The sequence below is a fragment of the Trachypithecus francoisi genome, unplaced genomic scaffold (assembly GCF_009764315.1).
Source record: "Trachypithecus francoisi isolate TF-2019V2 unplaced genomic scaffold, Tfra_2.0 Lachesis_group13, whole genome shotgun sequence".
Lineage (NCBI taxonomy): Eukaryota > Metazoa > Chordata > Mammalia > Primates > Cercopithecidae > Trachypithecus > Trachypithecus francoisi.
In genome coordinates, this window is record NW_022681458.1 from 106589821 (window position 1) to 106613794 (window position 23974).

General features: G+C 38.9%; 1 protein-coding gene across 1 annotated transcript in view; it reads right to left on the reverse strand.

Moving 5' to 3' along the window:
* THSD7B (thrombospondin type 1 domain containing 7B) overlaps positions 1 to 23974 on the reverse strand; it is a 927497-nt gene that overhangs the window by 519589 nt on the left and 383934 nt on the right. The window contains 1 exon segment of the mRNA XM_033231647.1: positions 5386 to 5541. Within this exon segment, the coding sequence (XP_033087538.1) occupies positions 5386 to 5541 (156 nt within the window).

The window sequence follows — 23974 nt, forward strand, 5'->3', positions numbered from 1 at the left end:
AAAGCAATAAATATAAAACCTGACCCAATTTAAATTCCTCTGAAAGTCATCCTAGCTTCACTTGACAAGCACCAACCTGCAGATCAAGGTTCCCTTGTCTACCTGTCATGGCACCACGGAAGGGTGTGAAGGCTGTGAACATCGGCTGATTTTCTAATGTACTCTGAATAGCCGACAGCCACAAGTCTTCGATTCCTAATGGAAGGATTTCTGATTAAGAATAAAAGTCATGTAAAGATAATTTCCATAGTAACTAATTTCTTCTATTTGGTAATAAGACATTTCCTACTTTCCCATTCCTTTCTTCTTTTTTTCTTAATGCGAATGAAGGAAATGTACCAGAGCAATAACACAATGACTGGGAAAGCCCAGAGAGGAGAAGAATGGTATTCTAGCCTACTTTCCACATTCTTTCTTTCTTTCTTTCTTTTGACTGTCGTTTGCTTGCTTTTCTCTTAAATACTCCATCTTTCTGGGTGTGTGTGTGTATTTTTTAAGAGTATGAAATATCTAGGAAAGTATAAATGTCCTAGATTTCTGCTAGTGGAATCACTGCATTTTAGAGTAGGGAATTCAAATGTGAAGCTAAACACTCCCGCTTATATCCCAGAGTTTTGCAATATTTAATGCATTAGCCTGTGTACCCCAGCTTCTGTAGAATTCTAAAGTATCTTTAGTTTGTACCAGTCAGTGATCCTGGCAGAACTCACAGTAGCATCATGGGACAGAAACCAAGACTGAGGGGGATCTCAGACCTAATACATACAAGTCAGTAGAAACAACAAGACTACTTGCTGTCATCACAACATGCTTGGATACATTGAAAGAACAGAATCATTTCCCTAGAGAGAAAACTCTATTCTTTATTCTTCCCAAGAGGGAATATAGGCAGGTGGTCCTGGCAGGTTTCAACAAGACCTTACAAACCAAAATTCTCTCTGCTCTAGGGAAGCATTTATAAAATAGCAAACTCCTAGACCTGAATAACAACCATCAGGGCTTACTGTCCCTCCTGTCAGTGACTACAGTTCAGGGGACAACCATTCAGCCACAGTATGGATTCTATTAACAAATGGCTAATTCTCACCAATCCCAACATGTCCCTAAACTCTGCAGGAGGCTGTGGGGACAGTACCACCTTCAGGTGTGAGGTTCTACTGCCTCCATCCTCTCCTTCAGCCCTTTGCAAAGGCTGAGTCTCCCTTTGAAAAAAAGTATTGATTGGGGCAAAACCCTCCTCACCTCTAGTTATCTGGTGTTCTTAGGCTACTCTCAGCACAACCTCCCTCCCTCCCACAACTGCAGTCTCTCTTCCCACTTCTTCCAGTGATGACGTACTGGCACTAGATACATCCCATGCCCCACACCTTGTCTTCTGCACCCACTCAATGATTTGCTCTCAGGAGTAATGGCTCACACTGACTAACGTGGTGCATGATGGGCAGATGGCTTCTCTTTTCAGAACTGAGCTTGTACTTTGATCCAAACTTCTTTAGGCTGATGGAAAAAACAACTAAGGAAGCTTAGGGTTTGGAGGGACACTGGACTCAAGAGACAGGAAACCAGATCTTTAGAGCCAGCATGGACATCATTAAATCACCGCAGGACTTTAGACAAATTACCTTACTTCTTGACACTTTGGTGTTGTCATTTTGTGCAGTGCTTTATCCTTGTTGAGCCTAAATGCTGATCCAAAGTTGGGCAGTGTATTAGTTTCTAGAGCTGCCATAACTAAGTACTGGAAATTGGGCAACTTAAATCAACAGAAATGTATCATCTCACAGTCCTGCAGGCTGGAAGCCTGAAATCAAGGTGTCAGCAGGGCCATGCATCACATGCTCCCTCTAGAGGCTTTACAGAAGAATCCGTGCCATGCCTATCTCCTAGCTTCTGGGGGTTGTAGCTCTCCGTGGTGCTCCTTGGCTTGGAACACATTACTCCCAATGTCTGCCTCCACTTTCATGTGGTCTCCCCTTTTGCCTTCTATGTCTCAATGTCCTCACATGTCACTCTCCTCTCTGGGTATGTCACTGTGCCCAAATATTCCTCTTCTTGCAAGAACACCAGTCACTGGAATAGAGCCTACCTTAATCTAGTATGAGCTAATTTTAACTTCATTACTTCTGAAATAACCCTATTTCCAAATAACATCCTATTCATATGTACCAGGGGTTGGGATTTGAACACGTCTTTTTGGAAGAACACAATTCAACCTATAGCAAGTGGTGTCTTATGAAAGATGGATCAGGGTATATCTGCACAGGTTGGCTTTTACTACAAAGGAATAGGGGCCCATGGGGATAAAAATGTGGCAAAAAAGTTACTTTGTGGAATGGGGCCAAGGGAGGGGGTCTGAAGTTCCATGGGCCAGTTCTGAATTATCCGGAAAAATAAAACTGAAAGTTCAAGGAGCCAGTTTTTAACAGGAGTTTTGTGAAAATTTGAGCTCAAGTGACAAAAAAATGCAACACACAACTAGGGCAACCAGCCTGATCATCACGGAGAAACCCCATCTCTACTAAAAACACAAAAATTAGCCAGACATGGTGGTGCATGCCTGCAATCCCAGCTACTTGGGAGGTTGAGGCAGGAGAACTGCTTGAACCCAGGAGGCAGAGGTTGCAGTGAGCCAAGATCGTGCCACTGCACTCCAGCCTGGGCAACAAGCATGAGAAAGAAAGGAAAGGAAAGGAAGAAAAATGAAAGAAAAGGAAAGAAAAGAAACAAAAGAAAAGAAAAGAAAGGAGGGAGGGCCATTCTCTGAATTGCCATAGAGAATCCATGGCCCAGAACGAAGGGGAGAAAGCATTTAGTAAACATCTATTTAATAAACACCTATAAAACCTGGCCCTCAGAACTGCTTCTACGCGCCTGCAGTACCGGTACCTCACTTTTTTCTGAGGGAGTCACATCTCTCCATTCTCCGTCTGTGAAGTTTGAAGGGAACTGTTCCTCTCCTGATCCCAGTAGTGGCCACATGTCCAGGATTTGAACATGTAAACCCCACATCCTCCAGTCAGAGTAGTTGGTTCAGGACTGAGGACTTGACATAAAACAACTACAGAGATTCAATTCCTGGGACCAATGGAGAAGACATTTATTTCTGCTGTATGTACTACCTTAAATTGAACCTAGTACAGAGAAAAGCAGACACAAGAGATGGAGAGAGAGAGGGAACTGTAAAGGTAAAGAAAGAATCAGAAAACAAGACGGAGACCCATTGGCCTGTTTATACTCTTGGATGCAGCCCTATCCTTTCTTCTCATTTCAGCTACATGAGCTCAAACAGTCTCTTCTTTTGACTTAAGTTGGTATCAGTAGAGTTTCTGTCACCTATACCCATTAGTCTCTCAAGTAGTATAGCCAAGAGTCTCCCAAATCTACTTGGTCTGATGTGGTTCTACAGCTTTGAAAGCAGATGAAGGCAGCACTTCATGTAGCAAAGTGATGCCACAGCCACAGTGACTGGGGGAACCTTGGTCCAACCTCACATGATTTTCTGGACAGTGACCTAAACAGGAGCAGCACAGGCTAAACATAAGATGGCTGTTCTAAAAATATGTAAATCACCCTGAGGAATCTCATATGACTACATGCAGCTGACTACATATATGTAGATCATAAGACTGCAAGCTATAGGTATTAGTATAAAAGGAAATTTATTGTGTACACAAGCTGCAGAGGCATGGGGGACATTCTGGTTACATGTCAAATAAGAGAATTGCCCAAGGCCCTCTCCAGGCTTCATTGAGATCCAGATTTCTATGGTTTGACAAAAGAATGAAAGTTAGCTTCTTCCTGCCTGAAAGCCAATGCACATCTTCCTTGCTACCTTAGAACAAGAGTTAGAATGAAAGGAAAAGCCCAGGAACAGGGGTAAGTGAGTCTGGGTGTGCACATGTGTGTATATGAGCACTCTAGGAATTACTGAAATGTGGGTTTTCATGTGAATGGAGCAGTAAGCAGTGAGCAGGGTTCTAGGAACACAAGCATGCTACCATCAAGTGTTTGGCCACGGATTCTTGCTTTGCATGTAATAACTAGAACCTAATTTCTAGAATGTCCTTGGATCTCATTTCTCTTGATAAAGGAAATATTTCTTTTTAGTACTGTCATTTAAGGGAACACAGTATCAAGAGAAACTAAAGGGTCAATGAAAGAGAAGACAAGATATCACTAGGAATGAACTTTTGAAGATGAAGATGTGTATTTTGATTACAAACTGAAGAAAACTAGACCACAGAGGCCTACAAAATTAAACAGGAATATAAAAGTTGAAGATTTGTCCTCAAGCTCAAGATCAATATCAGAAATTAAACAATATGGGGCCGGGCGCGGTGGCTCAAGCCTGTAATCCCAGCACTTTGGGAGGCCGAGACGGGCGGATCATGAGGTCAGGAGATTGAGACCATCCTGGCTAATACGGTGAAACCCCGTCTCTACTAAAAAATACAAAAAACTAGCCGGGCGTGGTGGCGGGCGCCTGTAGTCCCAGCTACTCAGGAGGCTGAGGCAGGAGGATGGCGTAAACGCGGAGGCGGAGCTTGCAGTGAGCTGAGATCCGGCCACTGTACTCCAGCCCGAGGGGACAGAGTGAGACTCCGTCTCAAAAAACACACACACACACACAAAAAAAAAAAAGGAAAGAAAAAGAAACTAAACAATATACATAATGACCCTTGCAAAAATCCAAAATATAACATTGAATGTTAAATGTGGAAATCTAAAAAGAAATGCATAGATTTGCAAAACAGTTCTTTTCAGATGTGAGTGTGGAAATCATGTCCAATTTCCCCCATATAACCATTATACATAAACAAAACATGAAGTGGCCAGGCATGGTGTCTTATGCCTGTAATCCCAGCACTTTGGGAGACTGAAGTGGGCGGATCACGAGGTCAGGAGTTCGAGACCAGCCTGGCAAACATGGTGAAATCCCATCTCTACTAAAAATACAAAAATTAGCAGGGTGTGGTGACAGGCACCTGTAATATCCCAACTACTCAATAGGCTGAGGCAGGAGAATTGTTTGAACCCAGGAAACAGAGGTTGCAGTGAGCCAAGATCATGCCATTGCACTCCAGCCTGGGTGACAGAGCAAGACTTCATCTTGGAAAACAAAACAAAACAAAACAAAAGATGAAGTTATACCAAATAGAGTAGTAGTCAACTATGAGTCTAACTGAAGGTCAATCAAGGTCAGATTTTGCACTCCACAGAAATGTCTCAGTTGCCTCCCTAAAACTGAATACTGTCAGGCTTGAGCTGGTTATCTAAATTTTGCAAACAAATATTGTCTTAAGCAGGCTTAATCAGTGACTTAGCTACCAGAATAAATGTTTGCACACTGGCAGTAAATGAAGCGCATGCAAACAAGGCACTCACCTTTTTTCCCCTGAGGATCACGGCAGTTTTCATGGATGCACAAGCCCCAGGCTGACCAGGAAGATACTATGCAGTCCGTAGAGCAAGGGTTATTGCACAGCTGAGACGGCAATGGGGCAGGTCCCACACATAATGTCTTTTCCACAGGTCTAGAGACTGAGGGACAAAAAGATAACAGACCATGTCACATTTTCTGGACATCCTTAGCATTGTTTCTGCCTTTATTTGCATGCCTGCCTTGCAAATAACACTTTATAGCTAAAAAGAACATATGCAAAGAAAACATCAACACTTTCTAATATGGGTTGTTTAGCTCACATGATTAGTATTTTGGTTGAGAAAAGGCAAAGAAGACAGAGGCAAAGTGCATGCACTTGAAATTCCTGCTTTGCAGGGTATTCCCTGGGAATCAAAGAGAGAACTGGAAATATCACAGATGCAAATTATCTAGAGTTATGACTTTTTAAAAAATTAAATGGCTTTGTGAAGTTTCAAGACGAGTCTATCTCAACTATATAAATGACTGGGTCACTGTGAAAAAAATCCAGATCGAAGCCCTGAGGTAGAGTGTTTAGCATAACCAATCTACTGCTGTGACTCCCCTGAGCAGGGGAGCTGGCAAAGACACACAAGAAAAATGGTTCTTAGGATAAGAAGAAAATTCAGAATCTGTGACTGCAGAACTGGCCCTTGGAAATCAGTTTCATTTGTGAGGCTACACAGAGGCCCAAGTGTCCCCTTGGAAAATGACTAGTAGCTTCCAACTCTTCCTGGTGTGCACCTGCACCCAGAGTGGGGCTACATGGAGGTCACTTCAGGTTGCAGCAACCAACTCTCCATCAAGTGTTTACTATGTGTCCTCTGTATGCAGATACTTTATTTTTTTTTCTTTTATATTTTTGCTCTTTTTAATTTAATTAATTAATTTATTTTTTGAGACAGGGTCTCACCCTGTCACCCAGGCTGGAGTGCAGTGGTACCATCATAGCTCACTGTAGCATCAACTTAATCGATCTTCCCACCTCAGCCTCCTGAGTAGGTGGGACCACTGGTGCATGCCACCATGCTTGGCTAATTTTTTCTATTGCTTTTTGTGGAGAGAAGGCCTCCCTATATTCCCTAGGCTGTTCTGAAACTCCTGGGCTCAAGCAATCTGCCTCCATCAGATTACACACGTGAGCCACCATGCCTGGCCAGGAGACTCTTTCTAGGCACCATGAGAATACATAGAAGAAGGAGAAGACAAGATCCTAATCCTTGTGAAGATTGTAATTGTATAGGAGCTAGGATAGTAATACTTGGAGATGACACTCTAAAGGAACAGATAGATGCATTAAGCAATTATTCTTGCATAGAGAGACCCTAAACTAGGAAGGCTTTGAAGCAATCTAGAGTTTCTTTTAGAAAATGGTTAAGGTTCCAAAAATTTTACTTTACACTAGTTTGTACTATTGTCTAAATATTTCTGATATGTCATTTTCATTCAGTTGAGAAGACTAGAAATGCCTCCAAGGTGGACACTGAGGTGAGAGGAGTGAGTTGTAAATCACACCATCTATTTTCTGTCTTATCCTTAACACATGTGTAAAAGTCAAATCTGGTCAGAGTGAAAATAAGTTGCAGCATTGACCAGCAGAACTTCGAACACCAAAATAGCAGCAAAACAAAAAAATACTGTCATGACACAGTTGCAACCCATGGGGAAAAAGTATTTCTAATGAACAATGAGGCAGCCTGAGCTGCTTATGAGGGTGAAAGGAAAAGAGAAGCTGTGAAAGAACATAATGTTTTATTTGCAATTAATTCTTTTCCAGTTTACCAAAAGGATTTGATATGACTTAAAATAAAGGGCAAGTGCAAAGCAAGATTGCCAATGTAAATGTTACAGTTTGCAAGCCATGTGGAGGGGACAGAGAAAGGAAGAGAGAACAGGTATTAGGGTAATGTAAAGGGATTGCCTAGGGAGACCGAGGAGAGGTGGCAATCAAACAAAGGTTGTGCTTAAAATGGGAACAATAGGATGAGAAGCTGGAGTGACCGGAACTGGGGATGCACAGATGAGACTGATGAACCATGGGTAAAGGGGAACCCAAGAGATGGGGAAGGGGTTTGTGATTCCGCCCCAGGGTTGAGGAAATCAAGACACACACAAGACAGTCATTCATTGAGTAAATCATGCATTCATTTCAAAACACTGAGCATCCATCTAAATCAGGCACTCTTGAGTGGTATCTGGTTACAAGTAGAGCTCTCAGTCTAAAAGGGTAAATCAAGCAGTATATTAACAGAGTTGATGAAAGAGATGTGCCAGAGCATTGTATAAATAGAAAGCTGCATAGCTGGATGGCTTAAGGCAGAAGTGTATTTAAATCTGGTCTCATACATGTTAGCATGTGTTCTCACAAACTCAAGCTTTAGTTCCTAAAACAAAACCTTGGTAATGATGGAAAAGAAAGAAAGAAAAACAAAACCTTGGTAATGATGGTAATGATGGGCCATGTAAGCTGATGTTTAATAAGCATTTATAATGCATGCCAGGCACTAGTTATAACCTGCTTATCAACATTAATTCATTTAGTCTGCATAACTTCCCTTTGAGATATATGTTGTTATTATCTCTAGTTTTAAAATAAGGAAACTGAGGCACAGAAATGTTCACTTACTCACATTCCCAGCTAGTGAGCAGTGGACCTGGGATTGGGATCTAGGCATCTGGGTCTGAGTTTATCTTCTTAATCACAGCCCTATATGACCTTGGCATTTGTCATTCAACCTATATTAAGCACCTGCCATGTATAGGACACTTCTCGAGTGGCCTTGGACTGATACAGTTTTCCCTCTTTGTTGTGTGTAGCTTCCAAATATAACTAGAATGAGCTGAAAACGCAACATCCAGAGATAAGGGGGAAGCTAGCCAAAACAGCCCCGGCTATGCTCCAGTCCCCCATAAGAACAAGATGTCCTTCAACATTTTTAGCCCAGCATGTCAGGCTTCCCCCAAGATAAAACTCAAGATGGGCCACTTTTCAGGGTCCCTCATCTGCAGTACAAGTGGGGTATGCAGAGTGGAGACCCCATCCACCCTGGGCAGCTTTCTGTACCGTGGGGCACCAGCTCACAATGAATCGTAGGCATCTGTTGTCCCTTGCTGCCTATCTGTGAGTAATAAATCTGCTTCATATAACTTGTTGCATATGAGTGTATTCTCTCCCACTGGACTCAGACAAGTTGGTAACCAGTGCACAGTGGACCTGCATCACACCATTTGTTAACACTGTGTTAGGTGCTGAAGCCACAATGGTGAGTAAAACATACCAGGTTTCTGTCTTCATGGAGTCCATATTACAGCAAGAACTGATAATAATTGTATATGGATCCACGAATCCTAGTAAGACTGGAAAGCTGTATTACTGCCCTCTTTTCCTTGCCATGGCTGTCTCTCCCATTATTAAGAAGATACTCTAAGCCCCTCAGCCCCAAGATCCAACTGACAGCTGCTGCCACAACCTCTATACTTGATGTAGGGCCCTGCAGTTGAAAGTACTCAATCAACCGGAGCAACTCTCAGGCACACAGTAGGCAAGCACTACAGTGTATCTGAAGCTCCCAGCATGTCTGTGCAGGAAGGGCTTATGGTTGGCAGTGCAACTGAAAAAAGCCTGGGAAATACGTTCTGAAGCTGCGTTTGTCAAGGACACGGTGTCTACACAGATATTATGCTTATGTGGCTTATTTTTGGAGGCCTGTTGAGGATTATGGGGGTTGTGAGGTTAAGTCCCCAGAGTCCCCTTTGATAAATATTTAACTGTCAATTAGTTGACTATTGAACATTAGAACTAATGGTACTCTCAGATTTGAAATTAGAGAAGGACATGGTTTGCTGGAAAAGAACAGCGAGGGATTCCTCTGGGGACTACTAAGTGACATATTGGAGGACCAGGGGTGGGAAGGAGACCATTTGTCAAAGTAGTCACGTCTCTTCAGCACCTGCTGTTTTGATGGACAGTGAATCTTAATCCATATCAATAAATTATTCCAGTGTCTGGTGACAAGTCTAAGATGCTTCATTTAGACACTGAATCAATGTGCTTGGGTCAGCCTGTCTCTATCACAGACCCACTGTGCCCACCCCAGGCTAAATTTGTTCTAGAAATAAATCATGAGTAAGTCACAAAGAACTCACCAGCTTCAGACCACTTAGCAAGTCACATCATCCAGAGAAGAGTAAACAGGATATTTCTATGCTCCAACAGTCAATAGGACTTTTGGAGCTAGAGGGAGCTTTAGAGCTGATTTAATTCAATTCATCAATTTTACTGAAAACTAAGCCCCGAAGACTGGGTGGTTTCTCCAAGTTCATTCAGCAAGCACAGGGCAAAGCAAGAGCTAAGCCTCTACCCAAGTGGCCAGCTCATCTATCCTTCTTGGTTTTCCTTCCATAGAATGAAAACCTCAGACAGTGCAGATGTGGTCATTTCTACCAAGGATATTTTGTTTATGAATCACAGTGACCAGAACTGGAGGCAACAAGTGACACGACAGATCCAAGACTCTTTAAATAAATTTAACACTTTAAACCCTTTATACCGTTAAATAAAATCCAAATCCTTCCCCTCCTTCATTGCTACTGCAAAACTCCAGTCTTTTCCCAAATGGTCCCTATCAAGGAGGCAGTGAGAACAAAATTTGCTCCAGTTCAAATGACTATCATACTTTTTAAAAATTTGTGGCTGTTCATGTTGAAATGAATTTATCTCAGGAAGTGAGTGGGGTGAAGGCATTTCCTGGGTCACCTAAAGTTGGGCGATCTATGCAATTTACTCTCTGAGTCTTCGGTTCTCTTTGGCCAAACTCCAGCCATGACATTTTTAGTAAGAACTGCTGCTTTTCTATTCACCTGCACTCCTTTCTCTGAAACTACTACCTGAAACAAATGTATTTCTATTAATTAGCTCTGTCTTCTCTTAATGCAATAAGCCCCTAGGAGCAGGTCTGTGCTCTCCCACTTCCTCCAGCTGCCTCTTAGACCATGTCACCTTGGAGCCTTCTGCCATTCCTGCGTTGACCAACTGCCAGACTAGATAAGCAATTATCCAAGGTCTTGTAGGCTATTTAGGCTTGGTAGGCAGCAATGTTAATCCCCACAGAGACTCTTCATGGTCACAAAATGTTAGAAAGTCAAAATAACATGTAACTCAGACAAATCTGGATCACTGCCTAGCAGCATCTTTCTAAATGCTAAGGAAAATATTATAGTATTGTAAGTGATGGCACATATGCAGTGGTCATTAATATTTTGAATATTTTGGTATCTAACCTGGAATTTTTCATTTGCAATATGAAATTATTAAATTGACCTGCCTCACAAGAAATGTTAAAGTCTGCTACTAATGATTGCAAAGTCACCTTAAATAATGAATTCCTCCATGAACAGAATGTTAATTAACAGGAGGAAAAATATGCTGGGTAGGGGGTACGTTTAATGTTAAGAAAAAAAACTGTTCTTAATTCTAGAAATGAACGAAGTTCACGATTTTCATTAATGACATGGTGAATTCAGATGAGCATACAAATTCATTCAAAATGAATTGTAATTAAGAGGAAAATGCCTGTTGTGATCATTAGTATGTAACTGCCATTGTAAAGATAAATGAGTATCATTCTTTGAAATTAAATCAAACTCTACTCCAAACTAATTTGCATTAACCCAGAAATAAGATGCTAAAGAATCAATGAGTATACATTTTCCCACCCCCATTGATAGCCATTTTGTAAGATTTAAATTTCAGTGCATTTAAACTCCTCAAAAAGAAATTAAAATAGAATTACATGATAGTATTTAATTAATTATAATTAATAAGCATGTATCCCCCTTTAATTTAAATACAAGAAGTTATATTTGCTTAAAGTAAAAAGAGGTATTATAAATAGTCATTGGCGCTTTCTTGTTTTTAAATATATCTATTACTGAATGAAAAATCAAGTCAGTCTTTCAAAATTCAGAAAGTGTTGGAGGTAATTCTGCCAAGGCATACCGGAGTTCATCTTTCCTTTAGGACAAAAAGAAGTATCTTACGGATGGTAGAGGAATTCGTCACAAGGCACTAATTTTTTCCCCAGCATTTTTAAAAAAGTAGAGATGAAAAGAAAATAAAAAGTACTGTTATTTTCTAAGAGCCCCCAAAACCTAAATTATTTTGCTTGCTTTCTACCTTAGGGGTACCTAAGTAACCTTACAAATAAAACATTCTATCTTCAGTTAATTTTAAATATGATCTTGATTTCCAGATTATAACATCAACCTCCTCAAAGAAGTCAAAGAAGTTATAGTAATTTCCATTTTCCAAATCAAATGAAGGCACCGTAAACCTCAAAGGAAATTCTCGCTCAAAGACTCAGAACTCCCTAATTCCATGGGCTTTTCCAGAAACAACCAGAAAAGCATCGGCAATTGCTCAAATTTAATTTGAAACTAATGAAGGAGCCTACTTATGTAAAAATGCTACTTTCTAAATGATTTTTGAGAAACAATATTGCCCCTGTTATATTCATTTAGGGAGTATGCTGACTTGGCAGAAACTCAATTCACCTACTGCTAAAATAAACAGGCCTCTTCTACAGACTGAAGGAGTCAAATGGTGGAAGGTGAAAGATAAATAATTTTACGATTTTAACCATAAAGCTATTTTCCTTCAAGAAGCATCATGCATTGTTTCAGTTGACTGTTGCCACGGGGATTTGCAAAATAATGAATAAGTCTTTTAACTTAGTAAACAGAATAAAATTGTCTCCTAGCACTTATAGGCAGCTTAAAGAATTAAATCACATCTTATCCTATTATACCTAATAAAGCTTAATTTTAGCCATATTGTGACTCTCTTGGCAAAGTACCATACAATAAAATTTGGCAGGAAGATGTGTGTATATGTACAGCAGATTTAATATCTAAAAATAATTCCTGCAATTAGAAATAATTATGCAAAATTTGGCCACATGTCAAAAAGTTTTCTCAATTTCATTCATTTCATATAGCCAATTAGAAAATGAATATCAACTAGTGATTTTCCTAATGATAAAGAGTAACAGCACCATAGGCAAAGATAGAAAAACACTCTTCAGGAGAAAAATAAAGGCAAAACAAGTGAGGTACACATATAATTTTAGAAAGAAATCAAAGTCAATAGCCACCAATTACATAATTAAGGAAAAAATAAAGTAGCCTTCAGCCATATATTTATCTGTTTCTATTATCATATGTTCTCTCCTCTGTCACCCTTTTGAAACTTATTTTCTGATTATTTCTCAGACCTTTGGCTCACAGATAAAAGAAGGGCATGGAGAAGATAGAATAAGAGCTGATCTAAAGGACATCTTATACAGTTCATGAAGTTATTCTCACTCAATAATGAGAATAATAATGTATTCTCCCATTATTGATGACACAGAAGAGAAAGGAAGTAAGTGAGAGATGGGGGAGTGGTCAGAAAAAGAGAAAAAGTAAAAAGGCCGAGAGGCAGGTAAAATGAAAGTTATCTCCAGAGATTTCAAGGGCAGAAATATGCAGTGTGAGGGAAGGGCAGCTTTCAAAAGGTCCAACAGTCCTCTTTAGACCCAGTGCTTTGTAACTTATAATTCATTTTCTTTTCCAAAGAAACTATGACAACAGTTAAATGAAAGCCAGTCTTCCCAGGAATGATCACAAATGCCTATTTAACTGACTAATGTTGGTATTAATAGCTAATATTCATTGACAACCCACTTGACTCTTGGTGTTATGCTAATGGCTTTAATGTGATGTCTCATTTACTCACCACAATTCACTCAGGTGCATACAATTATCATTTCCATTTTACAGATGAGATAACTGAAGGTAAGTTATTTGCCTCAAATTACAAGGCTAACAAGTGACAAACTCCAGGCTTCTTAAATGTCCATATCCTTTAATACTACACTATACAATGATTTTGTATTTGCAAGAAAAATTATAATAGAAAAGCAGGCTGTTGTAGTAATAATTAACTAGGAAAAAAATAACTGACCATTTTGTCTGCTTCCAAAAAATATTTGAAGTGAGATAAAATAGAAAAAAATAGGTTTAAAAATGTCACCAGTACAAGCTAAACCTTAGGAAAGGTAAGTGTTGTTAAAGTAAAAGAAGCTAGGTGAGTATTTTTGTGGTAATTCTAAAAGGTACTTAAGATTATTTCCAAAGGCTTGAGAGAGGGGATGAAATGTATTTATATTGACTATTTCCATTTTAACATTTAGTTGTAGGACCATTCCTAAAAGCATTTAAAGAGTTCACTATAAGCACCCCTCCTCTTCAAGTTTTGCTTGAAAGGCAAAGAATGACAAAAAAAAAAAAAAAAAAAAAAACCCATTAAGGTAGCTTTGAAACTGGGGAAGGGGTGGCAACTGGGTGCAAAGGTCACCCTCCACTAGCTACAAATACAGTCATGTGCCACATAATGACACTTCACCTCAAGGACAGACTGCACAGACAACTGTGGTCCCATAAGATTATAATGGACCTGAAAAATACCTGTTGCCTAAGGACATCACAGTCATCCTAATGTCATAGTGCAATCCATTATTTACATTTGTGGTGATGCTGTAAAAACAAACCTGTGGTGCTGCTAGTCATATAAAAGTACAGCACATACAATTATGTACAATATATAATATTTGGTAATAAATAATAGTATTACTGGTTTGTACATTTATTATACTACACTTTATATTGTTAGAGTGTACTCCTTCTACTTATCAAAATAATTAACTGAAAAACAGCCTCAGGCAGGTCCTTCAGGAGGTATTCCAGAAGAAGGCATTTTTTGTTTTTGTTTTTGTTGTTGTTTTTTATACTTTAAGTTCTAGGGTACATGTGCATTGTTAACAAAGGAGATAGCAGATCCATGTGTGTTACTGCCCCTAAAGATCTTCCAGTTGGACAAGATGCAGAGGTGGAAGACAGTGATACTGATGATCCTTACCCTATGCAGGCCTAGGCTAATTGTGTGTGTTTGTGTCTTAGTTTTTAACAAAAAAGTTTAAAAGTATAAAATAAAAAATAAAACAGTTAAAAATGGATAAAAGCTTACAGAAAGGATAAGATGAAAGAAAATACTGTTGTGCAGTTGAACAATTGTGTTTTTTGTTTAAGCTAAGTGTAATAACAAAATAGTTAAAAGTTTTAAAAAATTGAGAAGTTTATGAAGTACAAAAGTTAAGCTAAGACTAATTTATTATTGAAAAGAAGAGTTTTAAAAATAAATTCAGTGTAGCATAAGTGTACAGTGTTTACAAAGTCTACAGTAGTGCACAGTAACATCCTAGCCCTTCACACTCACTCTGGACTGATCCACCCAGAGCAACTTTGACTCCTATGAGCCCAATTCATGTAAGCACCCTACACAGATGTGCCAGGTTTTAATCTTTTACACTGTATTTTTATGGTATCTTTTCTATGTTTAGATATGTTTAGATATATAAATACTTTACCACCGTGTTATAATTGCCTACAGTATTCAGCACAGTAACATGCAGTACAAGTTTGTAGCCTGTGAGCATTAGGCCATACCATATAGCCTAGTTGTGAGTGGACTATCCCAACTAGATTTGTGTAAGTACACTCCATGATGTACAAAGACAAAATCATCTAACAAAGCATCTCTTAGAAGGAACCCCCTCGTTAAGCCCTGTATTAGTCATTCCCATGCTGCTGTGAAGAAATACCCGAGACTGGGTAATTTATAAAGAAAAGAGTTATAATTAACTCACAGTTGTTCAGGGCTGGGGAGGTCTCAGGAAACTTACAATCATAGAAGAAGGGGAAGAAACATGTCCTTCTTCACATGGCAGCAACAAGGAGAAGTGCAAAATGTAGGGGGGAAGCCCCTTATAAAAACATCAGATCTCATGAGAACTCACTCACTGTGATGAGAACAGCATGGAGGTAACCACTCTCATGATCTCAATTACCTCCCACCGAGTCCCTCCCACATGTGGAAACTATGGGAAATAAAATTCAAGATAAGATTTAGGTGGGAACACAGCCAAACCATATCATTCTGCCCCGGCCCCTCCCAAATCTCATGTCTTCACATTTCTTTCTTTCTTTTTTTTTTTTTTTGAGATGGAGTTTCACTCTTGTTGCCCAGGCTGCAGTGCAGTGATGCCATCTCAGTTCACCACAACCTCTGCCTCCTGGGTTCAAGTGATTCTCCTGCCTCAGCCTCCAGAGTAGCTGGGATTACAGGCATGCATCACCACACCTGGTTAATTTTGTATTTTTAGTAAAGACAGTGTTTTCTCCATGTTGATCAGGTTGGTCTCAAACTCCTGACCTCAGGTGATCTGCCCACCTCGGCCTCCCGAAGTGCTGGGATTACAGGTGTGAGCCACTGCACCCAGCCATGTCTTCACATTTCAAAATGCAATCATGCCTTCCCAAAAATTCCTCAAAGTCTTAACTCGTTCCAGCATGAACCTAAAAGTCAAAATCCAAAGTCTCATTTGAGACAAGTCATGTCCCTTCCACCTATAAGCCTGTAAAACCAAAAGCAAGTTAATTACTTCCTAAATACCATGGGGATATAGGCATTGGGTAAATACACCCATTCCAAATGGGAAAAATTGGCCAAAATGAAGGGGCTACAGGCCCCATGCAAGTCTGAAATCCACAGAGACAGTCAAATCTTAAAGCCCCAGAATGATCTCCTTTGACTCCACATCTCATGTCCAGGTCATGCAAGAGGTGGGCTCCCATGGCCTTGGGCAACTCCACCCCTGTGACTTTGCAGAGTATAGCCTGCCTCCTGGCTGCCTTCACAGGCTGACATTGACTGTCCTCAGCTTTTCCAGGTACAGAGAACAGGAAAGCTCATGGGATTCACTAGGTCCCAAGTAGTGCAAGCTGTTGGTGGATCTATCATTCTGGGATCTGGAGAATGGTGGCCCTCTTCTCACAGCTCTACTAGGCAGTGCCCTGGTGGGGACTCTGTATGGGAGCTCTAACCCCATATTTCCCTTCCACACTGCCTTAGAAGAAGTTCTCCATGAGGGTCTTACCCCTGCAGAAAACTTCTGCCTGGACATCCAGGTATTTTCATATATCCTCTGAAATCTAGGTGGAGGTTCCCAAACCTTTATTCTTGACTTCTGTGCACCAAAAGGCCCAACATCACATACAAGCCACCGAGGCTTGGAATTTCCACCCTCTGAAGCAACAGCCTGAGCTGTACATTGGCCCCTTTTAGCCATGGCTGGAGCTGAAGCAGCTGGGATACAGGGCACCACATTCGAGGCTGCATAGAGCACGGGTGCCCTGGACCCAGCCTATAAAATCATTTTTCCTTCCCAGGTCTCCAGGCCTGTGATGGGAGGGGCTGCCACAAATGTCTCTGACATGCCCTGAAGACATTTTCCCTATTGTCTTAGTGACTAACATTTGGCTCATTTTTACTTATGCAAATTTCTGCAGCCAGCTTGAATTTCTTACCCCAAAATGAGATTTTCTTTTCAATAGCATCAGGCTGCAAGTTTTCCAAACTGTTATGCTCTGCTTTCTCTTGAGCACTTTGCTGCAAATTTCTTCTGTTAGATAGCCTAAATCATCTCTCTCAAGTTCAAACTTCCACAAATCTCTAGGGCAGAGGCAAAATCCCACCAATCCCTTTACATAGCATGAGTGACCTTCACTCCAGTTCCCAACAAGCTCTTCATCTCCATCTGATGCCACCTCAGCCTGGACTTTAGTGTCCATATCACTATTAGCATTTTGGTCAAAGCCATTCAACGAGTCTCTAGAAAGTTCCAAACTTTCCTACATTTCCCTGTCTTCTGAGCCCTCCAAGCCTCTAGGAAGTTCCAAGCTTTCCCACATATTCCTATCTTATTCTGAGCCCTCCAAACCTGTTCCATCCTCTTCTAAAGTCACTTCCACATTTTCAGGTATCTTTACAGCAGTGCCTCACTCTCTGCAGTACCAGTTTTTTGTATTAGTCCATTCTCATACTGCTATGAAGAAATACCTGAGACTGGATAATTTATAAAAGAAAGAGGCTTAATTGACTCACAGATTTGCAGGGCTGGGGAGGCCTCAAGAAACTTATAATCATGGTGGAAGGGGAAGCAAACACATCCTTCACGTGGCAGCAGCAATGAGAAATGAAGAGCAAAGAGGGGGAAAACCCCTTATAAAGCCATGAGATCTCACGATAACTCACTAACTATCATGAGAACAGCATGGAGGTAACCACCCCCATGGTTCAATTACCCCCCACCAGGTCCCTCCCATGACACTTGGAGATTATGGGAACTACAATTCAAGATAAAATTTGGGTGGGGACACAGCCAAACCATATCAAGCACCTAATGTCACTATAATGTAAGTAGCATAAATTCTTTCTTCTTATCAATTAAGAAAGGCCAGAGGTGAGAGTAAAATGTCCCTAAGCAAATGATCAAGAATTTGAAGGGAGAAGGATGTTTAAAAAAATACAAAAGCATGGTTAAGATAAGAACGTCTGAGAGGAGAGAAAAGGAACAGGAAGATCTGGTAAGAAAGAGGTGAGAAAAATCAGAGCTGTCTTGCAGTCTCGCAGACTTCAGTCCTGGCCACAAGATGCCCTTCTAGCCCACGGGGTGAATCAAGCAAGACAAACCTTCACCTGTGTCCCTTCAGAAGCTGGGTACCCTGACCTAAAGTATCGGAATGGAAATCTGTAATAATGATAGCAAGAAGGAGGAATCCACATTCTCTAAAATAACACTCTTCTCCAAAAACATTGTCACAAACTCCAAAGCTTAAACCTCTTTATAAGGGACGAAAAAAAAGCAGACAAGGTCCAAGTAAGAACCCTGTGTCTTTAAAATAAATATATGCCTTTTTTAAAAAAGGAAGGAATAATGAAGGTCTCATTGTAACTGATGTCCTTCTTAGCATATGCTACTTTAAATTTGCAAATCATTTTAGACTAAACAAGTTAAGTCAACTTCACAGGAAGGCTCATGGGATTCACTAGGTCCCAAGTAGTGACAGGAACAAGAGTCCGCAGAATTTTTAAAATACAGACTAGTTCATTCTTCTGTGCGAGGAAACGCATAACCCCTTTACTGCAAAACTGAACAAAAGCACCTTCTTCCCAGGTGCATTCATGTATTAAAAGTCCCACTTGTATAGCTTTTCACTATGTCACTGTCAGTATTCTAAATTAGTAGCTTCCAACCTATCTAAACAAATGGAGCCTAACACAGAGGCACTGGGTCAAAATTGGGAACAGGGTAGCAGAGAGTACAATAAGGATTTATACTTTATAAAAATCTTTATGATAACCAGGTTGGGGAGTCATTCTTGTGAATAATTTATGAAGTATAATTTTGACAAGCCAATTGACAAAATACTCTCATTTAAAAACCATTAAACTGAGAGTCTACTACTACTACTTTGAACTGGGCAAATCTCTTAGCAATTGAGCTTCAACAAAATAAACATATTAGACTATACAGTGTTTCTCACCTATGTTACATGATCTCCTCCCTAATTTTTTAAACATTTTTTTCCTAATTGTCTCTTCCTCCCTTATATTTTCTTAATAAAAGTATGCTGTATATCTGCATATGTGCTGTATATGTATTTATGCTTTATATCTATTAAGTACAATATTTTATTTAACCCTAAGAACTAATTTTTATCCCCTTGGGGGTGATATCACCCCTACTGAGAATGCCTGGACTAGATCACATATTGAACACTTGATGTACTAAACAACATACAATTATAGTCTAATTTAATTAATAAGAAAATTCTATGAGATGAGTACTACTAGTATCTCCAGTTTTCAATGAGACAACTGAAGTTGTTTTTTTTTAAATTTCTCCAAGATTTTATGATCCCTAAATGGCTGAGGCAAGACTTGAACTCAGAGAGTGTGATACTAGTTTTCCCTCTTTATCACCATGTCAGACCCTTCCGGGTTAAGGATTTGAAACTCTTGGATTTGTTGCACATTTCCATGGCTATAGACTGAAATCTATCTTTTTGACTACAGTGCATCTCAGCACCTGTGTATTGCCTATAGTTAAAATTTATATGCTGATATTTTTATTATAATAAGTGGGAGATAATGTTTTAGTCAATAAGATACACTATTTTCTGGTAGCATTCTAGTACATGAGGAGAATATGGAAACTTAAAAACAACTGATATGCTCTAGAGTTTTATGATTTTTTTTCTTTTGTTTAAATAGCAGACATGTTATAAAAAGTTGTCTTAATTTGTATATGCCTAAATTTTTCACATATACATATATCATCAGAGAAAACAGGCAATAAAATGAAGCGGACAATTATTTACATTTTCAAATACTACAATTGTCTTCTATGAAGTTTGAGAGAGAAGGCATCAAAGATAATGAGATAATAATTATTTCATTTAAAAATGAAATTAGATGATTTTACACTAAAAACAATGTGGATATACCTGGAGGTTCTTAAATGCAAATAAACACTGATTCTGAAAGTGTTATTACATATTTCTAAAAGGACAGGTAAAATGAATTTTTCAAAGTAATACAGTTTTTTAATAACATAAGAAAAACTACAGGTGCAGCAATCTTTTTTTTTTTTTTAGCATTTATGCCTTAATTGACGTGCTCTAACAAATACTGTTTTGTTCAAATCAATGAAACCCACAGATAAGACATACCTATTATGGCTAATATTTGGCAGCATGGGGGGATCTCAATGGATAGTAGTCATGGCTTTTCAGATAATATTCCTACCTCTGGCAGCTCAAGATCTTTACAGTAATGAACTCAATTTGGCACAAAAGTCAGAAAGCCTTTAGGGGCTCCCTAAGAGAGAGTACAGATAATGGTAAGGTACCTTATCTGAGAACCATCAGCATTACCTATCCAGAACCATCCTGCCTCCAATCAGGCCCAGTAGCATCCAAATAGGACAAGACTCCTATTACAACCATTCCTTCTTTCGGATATATTAATATTTCTTATCCTGGGAACAAAGACAAGACCCATCTTGCAGGCCACCAGGCTATAACCAACTGTGGTCTCTTCTTAACATTCATTGTCAACTAATTATATCAGACTCCTTTCATCTATAGTTATATTATTTTATATCTACGATAATAAAAAGCTGACATATACTGTTATATTTTTGGAAAAAAGAGGCTTCTCCTTTTCTGAGTTGTCACTTGCATGATCTAAGGAGGCTTTATGTCTCAAACAATAGCGAGCCAGACCCTAAAGAAAATAACCTACTTTTCTCCTCAGAGCTGTGCTTTCTCCTTGAATCTTAGAATGAATGAAATCTTAATTATATCTTATAATAATATCCTATTTTTACAAACAAGAAAATCAAGGTCTAGAGTGATCATATGACTTCTCCAAGATCAACAGTTAGTGTAAAAATCAACCTAAAATTCCCTGTGCTGATGCTTAGTTCATTCATTTGTATTGCCTCTAGTTAAAAATAATAATAAAAGATAAAATCCTTGATTAATTCATATCCCAATATCTCCAATACTTCACATCTACTCATTTTATTCCGCAATGATGATGTTTTTCTCCATGAAATGGATATTTTTTCTCCTTCCCAATTAGGTGGCAAATACCCTGTAGTTAGGACTACATCATCTATCTCCACCAGATAGTCATGATTAGTGTGTTTTTACCCACCAAGAAAAACAATACAGGTCTTTTTGTAAATACACGGTTTGAAATAAGCACTCTACCTACAATGAAAGACCTCTGTAGACTATGTAGATATTTAAATAAGAACACATATATTAAGTTAAATTCCCCTATGATACTGAGTCTGCAAGAGCAGACCTGTATCTGTCCAGTTGACCATTTAAACTTGAGCCTCTCTGATACTGGCAAGCAGACAGTCAGCACTCAACAAATGTTGAATAAATACATAAATAAATTAGTGTGGTTATATGAATTCAATTCTAACTGAAATACTAAATAAAAGAGGGAAAAAGTTGGTAGCAACAATTTGATGTATATTTGAGAGTATGAAATGGCCTTAAAATCCTAACATACTAGGTCTCAATAGGGTTGTACAGGTCAAGTCTAGAAAAGTTCACCTTACCAAGGGGGCAGGTAGGGGCTGAAATCCAGCCGATTCTTTTCTTTCTAAGCTGTTCCCTCTAGTTTATGCCTCAAAAGGCACTACTTTCTCCTACCTTCACCCAGAGGAATGACATTTTAATTCAAATGATGACTCTGTTAATGCTGTCTGTTGCCCTGCTCATGTGCGATATTAAAACATAAGTACCTGTAGAGTCAAGTTGGTTTAAATGTTTCATGTTGAAATTAGAAGGCACTCCTATAGCCATAAACTCTTATGAATTGTTTTAAAGTTAATTAAAAACTGGAAAAAAAAAAAAAAAAAAACACCAGGCAGTACATCAGAAATATGTACATTTATTTGTACAAAATTCAGACGATTGGTTAAAAAAAGATCCCAAACCAATGAAAATACAGTATATGGAAGAACTATATATAAGTAAGAGATTCTTGTGGTCTGAGATTAACCAGTACGGTTTCTTAGAAATAAGATACTATGATACAGAATGAAAAAAGACTAGAGGAAATAAGAGCAAGGTTAATAGAGGCATGCATGGAAGGTCAGCATGTTAAATTTACTTGCTAATGATACCAAAGTCCAAAAACTGAAATAGACACAGTGTGAAAGTGCCCACATTAGGCCACTTACCTTTTGTAACCTCTTAGCAATAAGCAGTGAAATGTTAAAAGGAAAGAACACATTCTTCATAAAAGGAAATATTCTGGAAGCAGAAAGTACCTCCTTAACACAGATCACTGTCACATAAGACACGCCAGCTGAGCTGTAATTGGAATAAAAGTGTTGAACTCCTAAATCTCTCCTTTCCACCCCGCTGCCTGCTTCCTCAAGGCAAAGCAGTTATTACTAACCAGCCTTTTTCTAGGCACTGTTAAAAGGTCCCAGAGAAGAGATTGTATGATTCCACATTTTGGTGAGCTTATAATTTGACTGGAGGAATTAGAAAAAACTGGGGACTACAAAAAACTGGGGACTATAATACACACAAAAAACTGGGGACTATAATAAAACAGGTATGTAATTCAGCATTCATGTGTATAGTACCAATTGTACATAAGATAGGTATTCACAAAAGAAAAAGATCAGGCACATGTTGAGAAATTCTGAAAAAGCCTGGCATAGCCAGGGCATAATTGTGAATGCCTTCTCTGTTTTTTTTTTTTTTTTTTTTTTTCTGGTGATGTATTTTTAAAGTCCCTGGTATGCAGTCTTATAGCCTTTTGGACAATTACATATAACTTGGTAGGATGCTAGATTTTTTATTTTCCCAAAACTATTCAAGGATAGTTCAACATTAAAATATCTGTTAATGTAACTGACTGCATGAATAGATTGAGGGAGGAAAAAGAACTCATCTCAGTGAGTGTGTGTATGCCTGTGTATGCATATTCCACAGCCATTAACAATCAAATACCCAAATCTTCAAAACAAATAAGAAAACAATCGCCCTTACTTAATAAATGTCATATAACATAAATAACAATCAAGTCATATTTAGAATTGCAAAACTCTAAATATTTAAATTAGAAGCAAGGCAAAGATAACAGTGAACATACTATGACCTAATGTTGTGCTATATTTCCTCCCTAGTGTGATAACATAAAAAAGACATATAAGTTATAAATATTAAGAAAAGATAAATATTATGACTTATATATGACTGTTGTCCAAAAAATTTGATAATATCAAATAAAACCTATAAGAATGCTTAAGGTAGTATAATAAACAAGGTTTTAGGTACCATCTTTAATTTCTCAAAGTCTTCTTGCTGTGGTTTGAATGCCCAACCCCTCCAAAAAACAACCACAAGAACAACGACAACGAATGTTGAAATTTGCTTGCCATTGTAATGATATTGAGAAATGTCACCTCTAAGAGGTGTTTTGGTCAGGAGGGCTCCTCCCTCATGAATGAACTAATGTCATTATCACAGGAGTGAATGAGTTCCTTATCTAGTGAACAGGTTTGGCCTCTCCTGGGCTCATTCGCTCTCTGTCCTTCTGTCATGTGATACTTTCTGCCATGTTATAACACAGCAAAGGCTCTCACTAGATTCCTTTACCTTGAGCAGCCTCCAGAAATGTGAGTCAACAAATTTCTGTCTATTAGAAATTACACAGTACGTGGTATTCTGTTATAGCTGCACGAAAGAGACTAAGGCACTTCTTTTACGTTTTTGTTTTTTTTGTTTAAGTCATCTGCTACTTTTTGAGGTAATTATTTCTTTGGTTAAAGAATGTTGTTGAAATATTGTTTATCAAAGTATCGAGTGTCATATGTAAAAACAACTATATGTGGGAAGTTTTTAGTAATAGTTAAAATAAACCAATGGCTTGATCTCTATTAAAACTTGAATTCATCCTATCAACTATATGAATGTTTAGGAGACAAGGGTGATAGCAAAAAAACATTAAATATAACTTCTAGACTGTAACAGTGAGTACCAGGAGTGGGGCACGGGGAGCAGGCTGCCCCA